This window comes from Brassica napus, chromosome C7 (assembly GCF_020379485.1).
Source record: "Brassica napus cultivar Da-Ae chromosome C7, Da-Ae, whole genome shotgun sequence".
Lineage (NCBI taxonomy): Eukaryota > Viridiplantae > Streptophyta > Magnoliopsida > Brassicales > Brassicaceae > Brassica > Brassica napus.
In genome coordinates this window covers 29,259,960-29,280,175 of record NC_063450.1, presented here as the reverse complement: position 1 = coordinate 29,280,175, position 20,216 = coordinate 29,259,960, and the positions used below count along the sequence as shown (strand labels likewise).

The window sequence follows — 20,216 nt, the reverse complement described above, 5'->3', positions numbered from 1 at the left end:
GAATCTTCCGGTCACGTATCATTCTCAGCTCCCAGATCTCACTGGTATGGAATGGACCAAGTCGTTGTTGGGGTTTTATTTTCACTGGTAATGACCAAATTCACATTGTTTGGACTCTTGCGAAGAATCGGATACTACTAGTTAAAGTAACATTCCGAAAAAAGACTCAAAAACAGATATCTTGATCAGCAATTCAAACTGAATTTGCTTCGTTCTAGAACAAAAAAAAAGTAGCTAGAGAGAACTTGAAGGGTGCTTTCTCTCCTTCTAAAGTTGAAGGACTTAATTCTATGCTTGAACAGCTTCTGGTTCTTTGACCGGACTTGTGGCAACAATCTTACACACAGGCAAGGTTTCATTCTTGCTCAACAGCTTCAACGATGGATGGAATTCAACTTCTTGCATCAACACTTTGTCCGCTATGTCAAGTTTGCTCACATCTACTTCGATTTTCGATGGAATGTGTTCCGCTGGGCCTAGAAGCTTCAAAGTGCTTCGCATTGACCGTAGATTTCCCCCTGATCACATCAACAGACACAAAGATTGAAATATCAACATAGCCAAAAACAGTAACAATGAGTTCAAACGCTAAACATTCAGCTTGCCCTTGCTTGCTAAAACGGATTTACATAAGAACATTTATGGAAGTAGTCTATTAGTCCCAATGTGAATAAACTGATCCACAGGTAAGAACACTACAAACATACTGACTATCTCATTTCTTAACTCCTTTTGCCTTTGGGAAACAGACATTTCTATCGGATTTACGTGAAATACCTGTCTCTACACGATTTAGCAAACGGCACAAGACAAGGAATGAGAGCCTTATCGAGCAAAAGAAAGACAACACTAATCTCCAAAGTTGTCATCAGTCCAGATAACAGCATACAAATCACAGTTGAAGCAAATCTTCACAATGCTATCTCAATCAAAAGAAGAAGCACCAAGACTAATACACAATACTCTTCTACCAAAAAGAGTGTACTTACCTTTCTTAAGACCGGGACAATCATCTAATCCTTTGAAAACAATTGGAACATCAACCTTCAGCTGCTCTCCATCATTAGCCCACACGAAGACTAAATTAAGTATCTTCCCACTTTCTTCATCTCTATGAATCTATATTATGAATAACCAAAACCCATATCACTTCACTCACAATATTCCTAATCGAAATTCATCACCAATTTTTCTAAGTTCATGATGTGATCACGATTTAAATTTTGGAATACCTTGAGGGGAAGTACACGACCCGACTCAACCAGCGACGAAGAACCTTGACCAGCTCTGACCTGGAGCTTGAAAGTGGTCGAGCAGAAGAACGGGAGGCCCACAGAGTCAACAATGGACTTGATCTGCTTTCTATCGGCCGTCAAAAGCTGCTTCCTCGAAACGCCCCGCTTCGAAGCGTCAGTCTCGAGAAGCGATTGAGTGAAAACCACGGCGGGGATCCGGCCAATCGTCCGATCTCGAGCCGATACTCTTCGCCCCGTAGCCTCTCGTGGTATCGCCTGAATCGTCTCATACTGATGTAAACACCGAATCGATCGACCGAATGAGTATGCTGGCAGATTAGCTGCCTCCGCCGCGGATCTCAGGCCACGCCACCATATCGCCATCTCTGTTTGTTGGAGTTCGAGTGACAGTTAGGGTTTCAGGCGATGGAGGAGGGGTTTAAGCTTGTGGGCTTCCTCTGGTATCGGCTCATTTACTATTGGGCTTTTTATCGGCCCATTGTGTAAGTATAGCTACAATTTGTCACCTGTTTTTATCCGGTTTCGCCGTATGTCATTTTGATTCGTCATGCAGCATTTTATTATTGTGATGTTTGTTATCTAGCTATAGTAGCTACCAAACTCAAAACACACAAGTCACATTTGTATGATTAATTAAAATATCAGAACAATTTTTGGTCGTGCTTTGTATTTCTCTTAATAACAACATTCTTTCGTTGTCTTATTCTGATTTTTCAAGCCGTATCAGTATGCAGTTGCGCACACGCTAAACCTATTTAGCCCATTTGCCAAAACACAGCCGTCAGCTCTTGTATAATTATTTAATTTAAGTTATTTTCTTGCCAACCAGTATTATTTTAAAGAAATTCACTAGTCATTTTTATTTCCACAAAAATAACTTTCAAAAAAAAAAATGACCAAAATTTTTTTTTATTAAAAGGTAAAAATATATTTATATACTAGGATGAACTAATATAGACTTTAGGGTTTAGAGTTAAGAATGGAGTTTTAAGTATCGAGCTTCAAATTTTTAAAAATTAAAAATTAAAATTTTCAAAATAAAAAAAAAACTATTTTGGTCATTTTCTTTATTGAGAGATATTTTTGTGACAAAAACTTAAAAATCATATTTGAAAGAATTGTCTATCATGTTACTTTGACTCTATTTTTATCCTATGTTTTGTTTATGGAAGTAACCGTCTTTTGTCGTTCACATGAATGTAGATCATCCGGTTTGGTTTACAAAGTCAGTATAAGTCTGTATTGGTTGATGACAAAAAGAACACTGGTTATAGAAAAATAATATTTAGGCTTTGAGAGCCTATAATAGTATAAAATTCGATTATATGTTCTTGTCAAAATAAAAGTCTATTGTAAATGAGAACTAACCAACAAAAAGGTGGTGTAGGGTGGTTGAACCGCATGTTTTTCATTTCATTATCAGTTAAGAAAAGCATGTATAGTATATAAAATGTGAGAGTTATGTATATATACTATTAAAAAAGAAACATTATGTATAAGAGGTTGTTGCATTGTTTTATTAGACTACTAATCATTTGGTCTTACCTTAAATTTAGACTAACAATATATTATCGTATATTTCTCTAACAATATTTATCTTAATCAATAAAAAATATATATCAACGTGAATAAAATATATATTTTCTAATATTTACTCCTACAATTTTGGTATCTAACAAACTAATTTTTGTAATCAGTCGAATTAATTATAAATTTGTCTCTGTTATTTAACTAATCATCAGTATTATTTTACATATATATATTTCCACGCCATCTAACATATAGATTGTTCGATCCATGCATAAATATTGTTTTATATCATTAATTAATTTAACTGTATAATGTTTTTAAATAGTTTTAACTGAATTATATTATTACTTCTCATTTCATGTGATATACTTTTCTCTAAATATTCTAAATTGATTTTATAGAAAAATGGTTATTAAAGAAAAAAATTAAAACTATTTAAAGTCATATAAATCTATACTATTAATTTGCCAAAAATCTGCCAAGTAAATCTTAAATCTCACCAACTCAACAAATATAATTCTTATAAAATGCACACAAAATATTATGAGAGAGAGTAGACATGTGCATTTGGGTCTTGGGTCGGGTATGGATTGGTTCCTTTCGGGTCCGGATCTTTTAGGTCTTAGACATTTAGACCCAACTAGGTATTTCAAAATTTTTAAATACAAAATGGGTCCGAATATTTAAGACCCAACAAGATAAGAAGTATCTGAAAACTCAAAAATACCTGAAAACCCAAATATATACCCGAAAATATTCAGATACCACCCCTCCCCCCCCCCCCAAAAAAAAAAATTTTTACCCGAAATCTGACAGAGAAACCAAAAAAACACACTCAAAATTTTACCCGAATACCCAATTTTTTTTTAATTTTAAATGTTATTCAAAACCAGAAACTATACCTAAAACCAAACCCAAACCCTTAAAAAATATTCTTATACAGAAATATATTATAAATACCTAATATACACAAAACATTTAAGGTATTTTAGGTACCCGATCGGGTATCAATCATGACCCATAATCGAACCGAGACCTGACCCATACTCAAACCGAGATCCGCGGGTCCAAAAAAATACCCAATATGTATTTTACCCTGGACCCGGATCCGAAACAAATATGTATTTTCTCGGCTCCGGACAATATGACAACCTAAAAATAGTTATATAATAGTGTAGATACGAAAATCTTAAATTATATTGATTCATAAATTATATAGTTTTAAACATATTCGCTTTTTCAATATAATACTAACTTTGTATCATAAATATATAACAATTTCAAAATACTTATTCATATTAAAAAAAAATTATTCGAAAAAAAATCTGCAGTTACGAACCGCGGGTCAAAATCTAGTGAAAGACATGTTAGATTTTTTTTTCTTTTTTTTATGAACCGCATTTTAATTGCATGTTCAACTATCCGAAATAATAGAGTTCAAATATGATCAATGAAAGAGCTCACAAGTTTTAGAAAAAAATCGCATAGACGTATATGCATTAATGGATGTTTGAGTGATGTCGTATTCCATAAAATCTACCAGGACACCGGGACTGTAGAAAATGTGTTGAGTTTGTTGATTAACGTATATGCAAATGTTTTATTTTATTATGATCCTCTTTACACTTGTATTATAACCTCTATTACATTCATTATATTCTGTATTAATGTATATGCAAATGTCCAGCAGCAGTGGATGGGCATTGGATGCAATCACATTTCGGGTTCGATCATGCTGCTGCGGAAATTAAGTCACATTGTTCTGCTCACCGCAGCTACGGATACGTCCGTATGAAAACTCAGAAGAGGGCCTGTCGTGACACTCCCACTCAGAAGTTAAATCTGTGTATTTAATAGACTCGAGTTTAATTTTTTTTTAAAGAAAACTATGTCCGGTATAGTATTTTTTTAAGTTACAAAAGAAAAAAAAATGTTTCGTATAGTTTTCTGTCTAATATAATCGTTATGCATCGCCTAGTCTAGTGTCACCATTCGCACCTTAACAGTTTTGTTGCCTTTTGAATGATGACAAGTGGCAACGAGAGAGGGGAGACAATAAGAATATACAAATAAATATGATCTGATAACAATAATGCTTGGCAAATGAGAGACGTTCCGATGCACGTGACAATGTCTAATCTGTTCAAATGACAAAGTCAACATGCTGAGAATAACATAACAAACCGGACGAGCATTAACTTTCACTGCAAGAAAACAGCGGTATTCTGACGGACAATCCGACGGAAAATAAAATCCTCTGAATATCCCGAAGAATTTCCGAGGATATTCCGAGGAAACACAAAAGTTGGTTTTCTCGGAATTTCCTCGGAATATACCGACGGAATTCCGAGGAAATATTAATCCGTCGGAATATTATTATGGAATACCGAGGAAAAATGTATTCCTCGGAAAAAACTGATGAATTCCGAGGATATATTATAGCCGTTAGAGAGCCGTTGGGAGATTTTAAAAATTCCGAGGAAATTCCGACGAACTAGCCGTTTCCGTCGGAATTCCGTCGAAATTTCCTCGGGCTGTCGGCAGGATTTCAACTATAAATACAAGCACCCTTCTTCCTCTTCATTCACTTCATATCTTCATCCTCCCTCTTACTCTCTTTACACACGAATTTGATTCATAAAAAACATGTTTTCTTCAAATTATTTTCGTTCTTGGATCGATCGACCTCATTTGGATCCGAACACGAGATTGCTTACGAAAGAATACCAACGAGGTATAACCGAATTCATGGGGTTAGTTCACCGACAACCGGAAGCAAAAACAGGTATGTTAAGATGTCCTTGCTCTAATTGTAAAAATAGAAAGGTTATTAAATAGTTGGATGTTTGGACTCATCTATATTTGAGTGGGTTTACACGAAGTTACAAAATTTGGTATCATCATGGGGAAACTGATTATGAACATGATAGTACTAGCGAACCTCAGCCAGCGGTTAGATTAGAAGAACCAATTAGAACGGATGTAGATTATGGTGTAGGTACTGAGCAGATGGTAAATGATCATTTTAGAGGGGAAGATTTACCCAATGCACAAGCTAGGAGATTTTATGATATGTTGGATGCTGGAAAGCAACTATTGTACGAAAGATGCAGAGATGGTCATTCAGCTTTATCATCTGCTACAAGATTGATGGGCATTAAAACAGATTATAATTTGGCTGAAGACTGTGTAGATGCGATTGCTGATTTTGTAAAAGGTATTCTACCCGAGGATAATGTAGCTTCTGGTTCATACTACGAGGTTCAGAAACTCATAGATGGTCTTGGTTTATCGTATCAGGTAATAGATGTATGCAGCGACAACTGCATGATTTATTCGAGGGCGGATGAACAGCGGGTTACATGCAAATTTTGTGGAAAGCCTCGTTATAAAGATACGAGTGGAAGAGTTCTAGTGCCATATAAAAGGATGTGGTATTTGCCTTTGACGGAAAGGTTCCAGAGGTTGTATCTGTCTGAACGCACAGCGCAACCAATGAGATGGCATGCGGAGCACTCAACAGATGGTGAGATCAGACATCCTTCAGATGCAAAAGCGTGGAAGCATTTCCAATCAAAGTATCCCGACTTTGCGTATGAGAGAAGAAATGTCTACCTTGGTGCATGTACTGATGGTTTCAGCCCGTTTGGCAAGAGTGGAAGACAGTATTCTCTATGGCCAGTCATTCTTACACCATACAACCTACCCCCAAACTTGTGCTTGCGACGAGAGTTTTTGTTTCTCTCGATTCTCGTTCCAGGACCAGAGCATCCTAAGAGATCACTTGATGTGTTTCTTCAGCCACTAATATATGAGTTGCAACAACTATGGGCTCAAGGTGCTGAAACATACAATGTTTCGTGTAAAGAAAACTTCCAAATGCGGGCAGTACTAATGTGGACAATAAGTGATTTTTCAGCATATGGTATGTTATCTGGATGGACGACGCATGGAAGGCTATCATGTCCATATTGTCAAGATAACACTGATGCTTTCCAACTAAAACACAGAAGGAAAACGTGTTGGTTTGACTGTCACAGGAGATTCCTACCACCTGATCATCCATATCGTAGGAGTAGGAATTTGTTTACGAAGAACAAGAGGGTTTTTGACAGTCCACCTCCGGAAATTTGTGGGAAAGATTTGAAGACACAACTAAGAGATTTTGGTGCAGAAAGGACGCCATACGTCGGTGGACATGAGCGTTTTCCGGTAGATGCTGTTGGAGACCTACATAACTGGCACAAAAAAAGTATTTTCTGTGATTTGCCATACTGGAAGGATCATCTCCTAAGGCATAATTTAGATGTCATGCATATTGAGAAGAACTTTTTTGACAATCTCATGAACATGATCCTTAATATTCAAGGTAAAACAAATGATAATTTGAAGTCAAGACTGGATTTAGTCAATATATGTGCTCGTTCAGAACTTCATGTTGATGAGAATGGTAGGGCTCCTTTTCCCATATACCGACTTGATGCAGAGGGAAAAGATGCGTTCTTTGATTGGATTTCAAACGATGTGGAATTTCCAGACGGTTACGCATCTAATTTGCGTAATTGTATCGACAGAAAGGAAGGAAAGTTTACTGGCTTGAAAAGCCATGATTGCCATGTAATGATGCAACACCTCCTTCCGTTTGCCTTCAAGGAACTATTACCACGAAATGTTCATGAAGCAATTGCAGGGATAAGTGGTTTCTTCCGCGATTTATGCACGAGATCAGTGACTCTTGAAGGTATTGAAAATTTGAAGACTAACATAGCCGTGATTCAGTGCAACCTTGAGAAGATATTTTCTCCCTCATTTTTTGATGTTATGGAGCATCTTGTTATTCACCTGGCAAGAGAATTGGAACTTGGTGGTCATGTGGAGTATAGATGGATGTATCTGTATGAGCGGTATATGTTCCATTTGAAGAAGATGGTGAAAAATTTAAGTAGGGTGGAAGGTTCTATAGTCGCACAGATGATCAATGGAGAAACTTCAAACTTTGCCGAGTACTACTTTCCAGCCGAAGTTCAGACCAAAAACAGAAGACCTGCTCGGCATGATGATAGAGGCGAACGGGCAACATATCATGTTACGGTTCCAGACATTTTCACAGACGTTGGACGACTTAGCGGAAAACCTAAGGACCGTCGACTTACTGAGCAGGAGCGCAGTAATTTGCAAACATATTTGATCACCAACTGCGAAGATGTTCTTCAATATGAGAGGTAAATAAATTAGCTTACAAATTTTTATTTTAACAAGTTGAAATTTAAATCTTAATTAATTACATTATTGTCATCATATGTACAGGATTTTCATGGCAGAAAAGCGGTTCGAATATAGATATGCCACAGAGGACGAACTAGAAGAAATTAAGCAGATAGAATTTTCTGGATGGATGTTTACTTATGTGAGTGCTTTAAACAAATTAAAATATCATTTATCACATATTTATACTAATTCATATTTATTGATATAACATATATATGTGCTATTTATATAGGTGTCTGCTGGTTTGGCCAGAGGTGAAACATTTGACGATTGGATACGCGAGATGGTCGTTGGATCAAAATTTGTTGTGAAGTCATATCCGAGATTTTGTACTCGAGGATATGCATTCACAACTCAGAAGAGGAGACGTTCGAGTACGACTTATGATGCTGGCGTTTGTTCTGCATCAGGAGATGATGTATACTACTGACACATACATGAGATTTTGGAAATCAAGTATTTGGGCATGGTTGGATTGCGCTGTACTGTTTTCTATTGTGATTGGCACGACAACACTCTAGATCGAGGTATGAGAACAGATGCATTTGGTGTTACATCAGTAAATTCGAGTCGAAAGCTGCAATATTATGATCCTTTCATTCTTGCTTCTTAGGCCGATCAGGTAATTAAATGTTAATTATTTAGAATGATTCATCATCATGTGTATTAATTAATAATTTTACTAATAATTTTTTTAATGTTACAGGTTTGTTATATCAAGTACCCCCGGGTAAGGAACAGAGATGATCCATGGGTTACTGTTACAAGACTCAATCCGAGAGGCCGAGTTCAGGGAAGTTCTGAGCTGGAAGACCCACTACAACCAAACACATCCGGCAACTTAAGTGCAGAAGATTTAGCTGGAGTTGGCCTTGTAGTCGATTTAACTGACTTCGGAGAGGAAGCCGTCGTTCACGTAGAGGATGAACCAGTGATTGGAGAGTTTCACCAAGATCCAGATTCAGATTCATCTGGTGATGATGACTCGGAAACAGACTAGCGTCGACTTTTTTTTTTTTTTTAATAGAAATACCGAGGAAATTCCGAGGGAAGATAGGTTTTCCTCGGAATTTTTTCGGAATAGACCTTGTCGATTTAGGGATTTGATTATAGAGTCTTTTTCCTCGGAATTCCCTCGGAATATTCCGACGGAATTCCGAGGAAGATAAGGGTTTCAGTCTGTTCCAAAGAAGAAGGGACGTTTGGTCGGTTTGGGTCGTCGCACCCGGTCGGTTCCTCCTTCTTCTGCACCACCGCCCTTTGTTGATCCAGAAGTACTTACGGCTCAGTTGAAGGACAAGGATGATCGCATATCTTTGTTGGAGACCCAGATGGCGGCTCAACAGGCGGGCTATGAGGCACAGAGGAGGCTGAACCAGCAAATGATGGAGATGATACAGAGGATGTACCCGAACGAGGTGTTCCCGAACGTGTCAGACCCGTAGTTTTTTTTTTTCAAAAACTCAGAATGTTTTATTTTTATTTGTACAACTTTGAATATTATCTAATATGTTTTCAATTTTAATTTTAATTTTATATTTTCGAATTTAAATTTCAAAAATTTTATTTTTTTAAAAAAAAATAATTTTTTTTTAAATTCCGAGGAAATGAACATGTTCCTCGGAATATACCGAGGGACTTATTCCTCGGAATATACCGAGGGACTCGTTCCTCGGAATTTTCCGAGGGCTCCGTTCCTCGGAAATTCCCGATGAAAATTCCGAGGAACATTTCCTCGGAACTTCCGAGGATTGGACCATCGGAAAGTCCATCGAAATATCCCGAGGATGTTCTCCCTCGATATATTCCGAGGAGCTTTCCGACGAACTGGTGGTCCTCGGAGTTTCCTCGGAAATTTGTTTCCTCGGAATTCCGTCAGAAATTTTCGAGGGATTTCCGAGAAAAAATGAATTTTCGAGGAGTTATTTCCGAGGACTTGTTTCGTCGGTATATCGTCGGAATAACGTTATTCCGACGACATACCGACGATTTTTTCCCTCAGTATGTCGATGTTTTCTTGTAGTGTTTGTATAAATATAGAACGAGACTTCATTTCAATTTTCCAAATTAGTAACTTTTTTTTTGGTAAAATGTTAAATTATTATACCAGTTTTCAAATTTGTAACAGAAATTACATAAAGAACAAGTAGCATAATGCAATAATAAAATTAAACAACAGATTCTAAACAGAATGAAAAACAAACCCAAAAAGAAAGACAAAGTTAGAGAACCAGACTAGTAACGAGTCAAGTTCGGACTTTACAAACCGAGACCAGTCGAGAACAAGAGTCAGACACCACGAGCTACCGAGAGAAAGGCACCCTTAAACCTTGAAACAACAGCTCATGCAGCTTCCAACCACTCTATCGAAACCAAACCTGGAAGAAGAATTCGAACACAAAACAAACTCAAAACACCCGACAAATAAACTTCCGACGGCACGAGAGAGAACCACCTAGCAACGATGCCATCGTTCGTCGAGCTGTCCATGAGATTGCCGCCTCCATTCCAGCTCGCCGAGACCGTTTACACCCACTGAACCGAAATCTCATATAGAGAGAGCAGACCAAAAGGTAGCTAACCCTCCGAAAGCCCAACCACAGGCGAACGAGCCATCCGCTAGACCAACAACTGCTCGAGAACAAGACAAAGTCCAAACCAACTATCGGGTTCATTCAAGAGCCGCAATACCTTATTTGAGAGAGAGATGCAAGTGTGGAGGACTCAGGCCACGAGCCATCCGCTAGACCAACAACTGATCGAGAACAAGACAAAGTCCAAACCAACTATCGAGTTCATCCAAATTAGTAACTTGACAAGTCACAAGAAAGATTAACCAAAGAGGCAAAGACAAATAAACAATCTATGAAAATTTCAACGTAATTATCCACCAGTAGAAAAACAAATATACATGTTTGTCCCTGTAACTAAATTGTAGTTACGAATTTAAACCAATTTACTAATAAGATTTATTTCGCGGTTGTAAAAATATCGTACTTGTATACATTTAAAATGGCTAAACCACATACTCTAAACTCTGAACTAGGGGTCTTCTGATTACAAAAATCGACAACTAAAAATTAGATACGATGGATTGACAAATGAGAAGCATAGCATAATATCGCGTTAATTTACGCTATGTTGCATAATAAACTTATACTAATTGTAGATATATAACTAAAATCAACATAGTTTTTCAGCAGTATACGGTGTAGAAAATGATCCACCAAAGAAGTTTGAATGACCTAATCAACAAAACTTAGGTTCACCCCCTAAGGTGAACCTTTTAAATTCATCTCTACTTCTAAAACCAATTAAAGTGCCACGTAGATAATTAATTAAAAAAATATTAAATTTATTTGAAAATAACTAAAAAAAAAATAACGCCAATTTTAACGACGATGACACCGCTAGCTAAACCGTAAAATCTAAATCTTAAACTCTAAACCCTAAACCTTAAATCCTAAACCCAAATCCTATATCCTAAACCCAAATCCTAGACCATAAACCCAAATTGTCTACCCTAAACCCAAACTGTATACCCTAAACCCAAACCATATACCTTAAACCTAAATCCTAGACCCTAGACCCAAACCTTATAGCGTCTAGGTTTAGGGTTTGGGTTTAGGGTATCCGGTTTGGGTTTAAGGTATATAGTTTGGGTTTAGGGTTTAGGATTTGGTTTAGGGTATAGGGTTTAGATTTAAGGTTTACGGTTTGGGTTTAAGGTCTAGAATTTGGGTTTAGAGTATATGGTTTGGGTTTAGGGTCTAGGAAATGAGTTTAAGGTATAAGGTTTAAAATTTACGGTTTAGGGTTGAGAATTTAAGATTTCGGGTTTACAGTTTTGGTGGCGGTGTCAGCGTTGTTAAAATTAGCATTATTTTTTTTTTAAGTTATTTTTGAATAAATTTAATATTTTTTAATTAATTATCCACGTGACATTTTGATTAGTGATAAAACAAGAGGTGAATTTAAAGGTTCACTCTGGTTTTGTTCCCTGATCACTAATAAACAAAAGAGAAACAAAACCAAAAGATGAGACCCTACGTGAGCAATAACTTAACTGAAATAATAAGTATGGACTTTTCTGTGGGCTAGCTAACGTCATCCAGTGGCCCTCTATTTTGTTCATGTAATAAGCCATCGGATTTGCACGACAGAAACAAGCTTCGTAGTACATAGTCTACCTCTTGTTGTCAAAAAGGTCTACGTCTCGAAAGATCCGATCTCAACCACTAGATTATTTTTGTTTCAGTTTCTTCTTTATGGTGAAGGTTTTTTTTAACATGGAATGTTTTTTATGGTGAATGTTCTTATGATAAATTTTGCTAGTTATAATTAAAAATAAAATTTAGAATACATAAGTGGTATTAAAAATAAACGATTGCATGTGTAATTTTTGAAACTCAAGTTCAAATACGTAGAAGCTTTAGTCATAAAAAAAAAACGTAGAAGCACATAGAAAAGTGCCGTTGTACACCAAATTCTAACGTCAGTCTCTTATTCTTCGTATATATTTTTCGTATGCAACTTTTCTACGTTTGTACGTTATTTTTTCGCCTAGGTTTCACAAAACAACAAAAAACGGAAGAAAACAAATGAAAACCAATACTGTATTATCTGTATATGGGTATTTGTGCACCCTTGAAAATTCGGGTTTTTTTTTGCTATAATCTTTTTCTTTTGGTTATAATCTTCAGCAATTACAATTTTCGGTGAAGTGGTAGATTCCTTTTTGTCACTATGATTCAAGTGGTAGATTCCTATCAGTCACTATAATATAATAACAACAAAACTTATTTTTTTGAAAACAAAATCTTAACAAATGTAAACAGAAACAAAAAGAATACAAAAATTATTAATCGATTCTATTTTATTTTGGGTGTATTAAATCTTAAATATTTTGAATAATCTTACTTGTTTTGAAGGAAATATTTAGTGAGAACGATATGTTTGTTTGAACGTATCTAGTTTGTTGCTCAAAAAGAACGTATCTAGTTTGGAATCATCAACAATATTAAATGAATTAACAAAATTCTTAACTATTATCATTGCAGCACAAATGAGGAAGTTTACGGCAGTAAAATTTGACCTAACTAACGTTAGTTGTGTTGATTATTTTGGCTTATGGCGCACGTGCGGTAACTCGTAGTGGGCTTGTAATGTAACTACGGTAATACCCCTGCCATGGGTCAATCAATTTTATAATTAATTAGCTAGTAGGAACGAGAATATTAGTATAATCGACTTCAAGTTTAAGTTTTACATTTTCCTCTATTATATCCTCCAATATTTCCCATGCAAATTTGTTGTCATTAAAAACATTCAAATTTCTCAGCTGTGAAAGCTTAGATACATTTATTTTAGGGGTTTTGCCTTAGTAAAAGTGCATTCAATGAATTAAGTTGGACAAACAAAAAATGAAATAATCAGTGATGAAAGAGCCAACCATGTGCAACACTAGACTTGTGTTGAACATAACGAAGCACTTTAATTCCATCTCCAGTTGGCATGTGACCTTTGACTATTTACTAAAAAAAGTTTTTAAGTGCATCTTAAAATTTTCCTATAATTATTGCTTATATATTTGAGTAGTTAAATAATTCAATAATTGGACGTTGGAGAGCATTGTGTATGTAAAGATAGTGAGAAAATAAAAGAAAATGGTTGTATTCGTGGGGCTGACTTTTTCAGTAACTGTTTGAGATTTCGTATCAGTTTGAGATTAGAGATGAAAAGGACTTATCTAGAGACCGAGACAGCAGTTCGAGGGTAATTTAGACAAAAACAAATGAATAATACATGGACAGTACTGTAATTACGTACGCGGTTGCTTAATAGTATTAAAACCCCAGATAATAATTATGAGATCGGACGGCTGTAAAGCTCCCTCTCTAATCTCAACGGTTATAGTTTCTGGCGTGTATATAAACGATCGTCTCCGTCATTAGAAAAGCCTCTTTTCTTTTTCCCAATTTCCTATTCCTCTTCTTTCTTGAGCGTTATTCTCTTCTCCACGGTTTATAAATCTTGGGCCTTAGGGCGGAATAAATCTGAGACCAGATCAATAATCAGGTTCTCTCAGAAACCCTAAAACCCGATCAGTAACTTCTTGCTCACTCAACCTATTTGTGATCATGGAATCATGAGATGAAGAGAGTGAGATACGAAGCTAGCTAAAAAGGATATCAGAGTGAAAAGGTTTTGAAAAGGAGAAAGATTTGTATATTTAATTGAGGTAAGACTGATTTTCCTTTTTCGATCGGTGATTTGCTTCAGTTAATAGTTTGATGGACATAGATTGATATTGATAGATTTTTCTTTTCTTTATTATCATTTATGATGATTTATATTTTGTTTTATTTTGAAATCTGTTGATCTTCTCTCTTATACTACTACCCTTACACTTTTTTAAATAAACAGATCTGTAATCGAAATAAACATTTGAAAGTCATACGGTCGCCATCATCTCTACTCTGGTTTGTAACCATTTCTAGTTTTCTCATATTATTAGAGAGCACTAGTATAATACACCATTAGTTTTTTTTTTGAAATATTCAGATTTTATTGTTGTTTCACTATTGTATTTCTTGTACGGAACATTTTTGTATGCACTACTCACGATACCCCTTTTCTCGATGTTATCTCTAATGACTGTGACATGAAGCTTCCTCGATGCATTTACTTTCACGATCCCTATTTTCTTATATTCAAAAAAAGAAACTGTTTATTTAATCAAACAAACTGAATATTTTCTTCTTCCAGGCTTTTCCAGAGAGAGACAAAAATGGCGTCTTCAAGCTCTCCCTGCGCAGCTTGTAAGTTCCTAAGGAGAAAATGCACACAAGAATGTGTATTCGCTCCATATTTTCCTCCAGATAACCCTCAAAAATTCTCTTACGTTCACAAAGTCTTCGGTGCAAGTAATGTCGCTAAGCTTCTCAACGAGATTGCGGCTAACCAAAGAGAAGACGCTGTTAACTCTCTTTTCTACGAAGCCGAAGCTCGACTCCGCGACCCTGTTTACGGTTGCGTCGGTTTAATCTCGATTCTTCAACATCGGCATAAACAGCTTCAACAAGATCTTGAAAACGCCAAGAAAGAACTCGCTGCTTACGTTGGTCCTCAAGCTATGCTTCCTATTCTCCAAACGTATCATCATCCTCAACCGCATTTCATGTCTATACCGCCGCAGCCGCAGCGACCGTCTTCCTCCTCTTCTTCAGCGTCTGTGCTAACTCAGCAGCAGCAACTGCATCATAACTTGTTTCCAATGATGGCTATTCCAACTGGACAACTGTACCATCAGCAACAGCAAAATATTTTTGAGGCTCAGCAACTAGCGGCGGTTAATGCGGTTGCGAGAGAGCAGCAGCAGAATGAATTGTTTAGAGCGTTTGGAGCAGGAGGAGGATGTAACACTAGTCCACATCATTATCATCAAAACCAACCTCAAGTTGAGGTTTTGAGGTTTGATAATGGTTTTGACTTTGTACCGACCGGTTCAGTTACAGTAACCGGATTTAATCAATTAAGCTCCAGCGGTACAACGGTAACCGGAATGTCACCGTCTTTGGCTCTTGGTGGTAACTTTGTTGATAGTCCTCCCACGAATGATAGTTATCATACGGATCAGCAATTACATCATCATCATCAAAAGCAGCAACATCATGAGGCTCAGTTGTTCATACCTACACAATCTTCCCAACCGCTACCACTTCAAACGCAGGAGACTCAGACGCAGTCAAATTCAGAGAGCGGGGAGGGTAGAAGGAGTATCATTGATTCATCTCGTTAGTTGAAAAAAAAAAAAAAAGTTACCACTTTTGACCTTCTCGCTTGCTCAAATTTTCCTCAGGTACGTAATAACAAAAAAAAATTAGAATTTTAATTTCCCCACTAATCATATTAGGGTTTCGATTTTTTTTCTGCATTTTGATTATTCTTTATGGTATAGCACAGTTACAATGGTACAGAGGAGGTTTTCCTTTATATAACATTTAAAGATAAAGCCTTGTCAGCTCTTCTTGTTCGTCTAGCCATATATAGCCCATATTATTATAAAACTTCCTTTTTGTTGGATTCTCTGAACAATAATGCATTAACTAACCTACTTGTTAAATTCATGGTGGGTCACATCACTTCACCGATTCTTGGTCTACTCTAGTGTGATGATATGGTAGTAATTTACGACGTGTATCAGCTTTCTTCTACCTAATAGGGATAATTTGTGTACGTTAAGAGTCTAAGATTTGCTTACACCTTTCTGTCTGGAGATCTTTAAGTGTTTTCTCATTAGATACACTTTATTCATCCATATATTAGCTTCAATCACATCGATCAACTTCTTTATATTAATTATTATTATTATCGTTTCTTGAATTTTGTAGTCTTGGATCCATAGCTTTTTATTTATACTTATTTCCTCGACTTTTCTTGCAGTTGGAAACTCTGACTTTGCTCAATGCATTACGGACATGATCGAGTTCTTTTTAAATTTGTCGCACGTCCAACAGCGAAAAGACACCCGCGATGTAAAAGTCAGCGGTATTTGGTTGATTTTGAGTTTTGGTGAAGAGTATTATTATAACCCAGAGGCTCGTATGAAATTGAACAAAAGCTCTCTACTGCATATCCCTCTGGTTTTTCATTACGGAAACATATATTAGTTTACATTTTTCTTGTATTTCCTTTTTTATATTTGTTTTGGCTTTAAATGAAAATGAGAAATATTAGTGTTTTTGGATGCAATTATATTTGTAAATTGTAAATGGGATGCTAAGAGCAGGGTCACTTCTCCTAGTGGTTTATCACAACCAATTTATATGATATCATTGAACAAGCTATCTTTGTTTTTGATATACAGTAAAAACTCTATGAATTAATAATGTTGGGGCTAAGAGATTTTATAAATTTATAAAGTTATTAATTTACAAAAAAAAATTTAGATTTTATTTCTAAAATACGAAATAGTTGATTTTACTGTATATACTAATTAAAATTTTAGAAATTAGACTTTCATATTGTTTTACTATATTATTTGGCATATACTTTTATGTTTTACAGAATTCAAATGTGGTATTCCATATAATTTTACTAAATATTATTAAAATATATTGAAATTTTAAGAAAGTTAGAGATAATTTCATTGTGAATATAAAACCAACAATATAATGTTTAGTTTCTACTTATATAAAATGTATGTATAGATAAATTATTAATTTATGATTTTAATGATACTATATATGGTAATTCTCTCAAATAGCCATTTTTAAGTTTTGTCACAAAATAGGTCTCAAAAAATAAAATGACCAAAATAACCATTTTTTATTTTGAAAATTTTAATATTTATTTTTTATTTTTAAAAATTTGAACTCATCCCCAAAATCCAATCCCTTAACTATAAACCCTAAGTCTTAGATTAGTCAACCCTAAGGATATAAATGCATATTTATCCTTCAATAAAACATTTTTTGATCATTTTTTTTAGGACTTATTTTTATGAAAATAAACTAAAAAAAGTTATGTAGTGAATTTCTCTACTATATATTTAAATAGAATTTTCTAAACAAATATTATTTTATTATTTTATCGATTTGTGTCATTTTTAAAATAAGTCCAACTCGGAACCAAAAAAAATTATTAATTTATAGTATTTATTAATTTATCTATTATTAATTTATAGAGTTTATATGGTATGTTTATTTCTGAAATTTGGAAACTCCTATAGCCTGGTTAGATGGTTTAATAGCTTACTTTTTTTCCTTTTCACAACTGATGTCTCAGAGATCTTTCACGATATTGTAAACATGTTATATAAGCATATTAATTTTGAGTATTGTATTATATTAACTTTAAGGTATACAAAAGTAAATGAAGAAAAATTGTTAAACATTATGATATTGACTACAAAAATTCTACATCAGTTTTTACTGAAGGAATGTGTTAATAGATATATATATATATATATAATTGTTAGATACATTTAACTAGGCCTACATTTAATATACTTATAAAAAACGCACATACCTCCCCGTTTCATTAAGACATACTTTTTTGAAAACAAAAATTGTTTCACAAAGATTTATTTTTTGTATTTTCTTTGAAAAAATTGTAAACTTCAAAAAAATTAATTGACTTTATTGAATTAATATTGTTTAAAAGTTATTGAAAATTGAAAATTACAGAAAACGATACATTTATTATGGTAGTTTAATGTGTTTTTTTAGTACGTGTGAAAATATTAAGTAGATGAAGCTAAAGAAGTAGTTAAGTGTGAATGCTTGGCAATTAAGATTGTGTTGGGTCATTTATTAACACTCTTTGACCACCCATAGTCTTGGCTCTCTCTTTCATAGCCGTTTCCTCTATATACTGAATCAACAGCAGATGGATTACACGTACAACACCATCTAAATACATAGTCAAACCAATCTGAAAGACATCAACTAGGTTACATGTAGATGTATGTATGCGGGTGAGCTGTAGATATTTTATACATGATGGTTCATTAGAAACATGGATACCTAAATGTGCATGTGCATATAATAGTATACAAATCACACCAGTAGGATGCTTGATATAGCAATAAAGAGAAGGTGATGAAATTGATGAGCATCGGTCATTAAATTAAGCACTGACCCATTAATTGCGCACTTACCCATAAACCAATACACTCCTTTTTATTAACTCAAATACTTAAAATGTTTGTATATACCTCTCTCTCTCTCTAGTGTGGTACTCTTAAAAATTAAATGGCTCGTGTCGCAAATGTAGATTTCTAACTAGTAGGTCAATACAATAACCAGTGTGGTCTGTAAGTAATGGACCGACAAAATCAAGAAGCTAAAGCTTTGACTCATACATCCAATCAAATCATGCATTGTAAAACTAGGCTGGTCTTTTTAATACATTAAAAGGCCCAAAATTTTCTATAAGAAAGAAGAGGCCCATCATCAGTCCATTATTATATCGTGAGGTCAATAAATGAAGAAATCAACGAAGTCGCCACGTATCCGTCATCCTCGCCATTCTGGTACAGTGGTACGCGCGAACGATCTGCTCCTCTTTGCCTCACACCGTCTTTGGAGCTCCGTTCCGTTCCGTTCATATCATAACGCCGTGAGCTAACGGCGTAATGGTAGAGAATATTCTTTCAGCACATGGGCGCTGCAAAGCTTCTGTTTCCTTCTGATCTAAGTTTTTCTTATTCTCCCCCAAACTATTTAAAAAAATATATCTCTGTCACCAAATCGAAAAAAATATCTACCTTTCTTTAAATGATCTGTTTTTTAAATTACAAGTAATTACGTAATTCTTTTTTTTTTTTTTTTTTCACAGGAAGATTTATTAACGGGTCTAAGCCCAATAAGAACAAAGTCTAAAACAGTATAACATTAATACAACGAAAGGTCCAAACAGAAAGGGCGAACTTAAACAAACGCTTAGGGCCGTCAGCCCAATAAACGCAAACCGTTGGGAAGGAAACGACGAACACGTCACCCACCACGTGCAGGAACGCCCAGCATTCTCAGGACACGCGTCAAGGCGAGCAATCACTTCCTTCGCCGGAGTCAGAGAAGATGAGCGCCGGAGCTCCGCCATCAGCGAAGAAACGAACCTGTAGAGAACCAACAGAGTACTTCTCACAAAAGTTCTAACCGGGATTTCTAGTCTGACGAATCGTCTCATCTAGAAGGATAACCACCGTCTTCAATCGATCCAACAAGCTCCGATCTTCCGAAGGAAAGGAAGAAAAGAGAATCGGATAGAGAGTCAGTGAATAAGATGAAGCAAGACGCGACGATCGAAACAAAAGCCGGCGAAATCGGTGTTTTATAAGCCACCGTTTCCCGGAATCGAAGCCGGCGAAGCAGTGCTATGAGAGCCACCGCAGCCCAGAGTCAGAAACCCGAACGTTGGGAAGCAAAGCCGGAGAGAAACCGGCAACAAAAACGGCAAGCTTTCTCTCTTTCCTGTGAAAAGTACGAGAGCGTGAACAGAGATGAGAGAGAAAGGTTTTCACCGTAAGTAATTACGTAATTCTTATGTCTGGTTGATACAATTTTCGTCTAATAGAAAAATAAATCTAATGGATAAATACAGAGCATTTAAAGACAGAGCATTTAAAGAGAAGAAAAGATTGTTGTTTTTAGCCGA

The 20,216-nt window shown here is 35.6% G+C and overlaps 2 protein-coding genes across 3 annotated transcripts; one reads left to right on the top strand and one right to left on the bottom strand.

Annotated features, from left to right (window-relative positions):
* Positions 1-52: 52 nt before the first annotated feature.
* On the bottom strand, positions 53-1,727 carry LOC106390382 (50S ribosomal protein L25). Its single transcript, XM_013830833.3, has 3 exons — positions 1,233-1,727; positions 990-1,119; positions 53-518 (listed from the first exon to the last, which is right to left on the bottom strand). Exons 1-3 carry the CDS (start codon positions 1,617-1,619, stop codon positions 289-291), a joined length of 747 nt encoding a protein of 248 aa, XP_013686287.1. The 5' UTR covers positions 1,620-1,727; the 3' UTR covers positions 53-288.
* A 12,057-nt stretch (positions 1,728-13,784) lies between these two features.
* On the top strand, positions 13,785-16,903 carry LOC106392396 (LOB domain-containing protein 36). Of its 2 annotated transcripts, XM_013833211.3 has the most exons (4): positions 13,785-14,295; positions 14,481-14,536; positions 14,823-15,915; positions 16,500-16,903. In XM_013833211.3, exon 3 carries the CDS (start codon positions 14,845-14,847, stop codon positions 15,853-15,855), a length of 1,011 nt encoding a protein of 336 aa, XP_013688665.2. In that variant the 5' UTR covers positions 13,785-14,295; positions 14,481-14,536; positions 14,823-14,844; the 3' UTR covers positions 15,856-15,915; positions 16,500-16,903. The 2 variants fall into 2 exon arrangements, with proteins under 2 accessions (XP_013688665.2, XP_013688664.2); XM_013833210.3 differs by lacking the exon at positions 14,481-14,536 and having other exon boundaries at positions 13,915-14,295.
* The last annotated feature ends 3,313 nt before the right edge of the window (positions 16,904-20,216 follow it).

Bases quoted from the DNA above. Each gene is read 5' to 3' on its own strand.
- LOC106392396 (XM_013833211.3), top strand. From the start codon at position 14,845: ATGGCGTCTTCAAGCTCTCCCTGCGCAGCTTGTAAGTTCCTAAGGAGA.
- LOC106390382 (XM_013830833.3), bottom strand. From the start codon at position 1,619: ATGGCGATATGGTGGCGTGGCCTGAGATCCGCGGCGGAGGCAGCTAAT. The intron at 1,120-1,232 runs GTATTCCAAAAT...TTCATAATATAG, and splicing joins GTCGTGTACTTCCCCTCAAG to ATTCATAGAGATGAAGAAAG. The intron at 519-989 runs GTAAGTACACTC...TGATGTGATCAG, and splicing joins TTGTCCCGGTCTTAAGAAAG to GGGGAAATCTACGGTCAATG.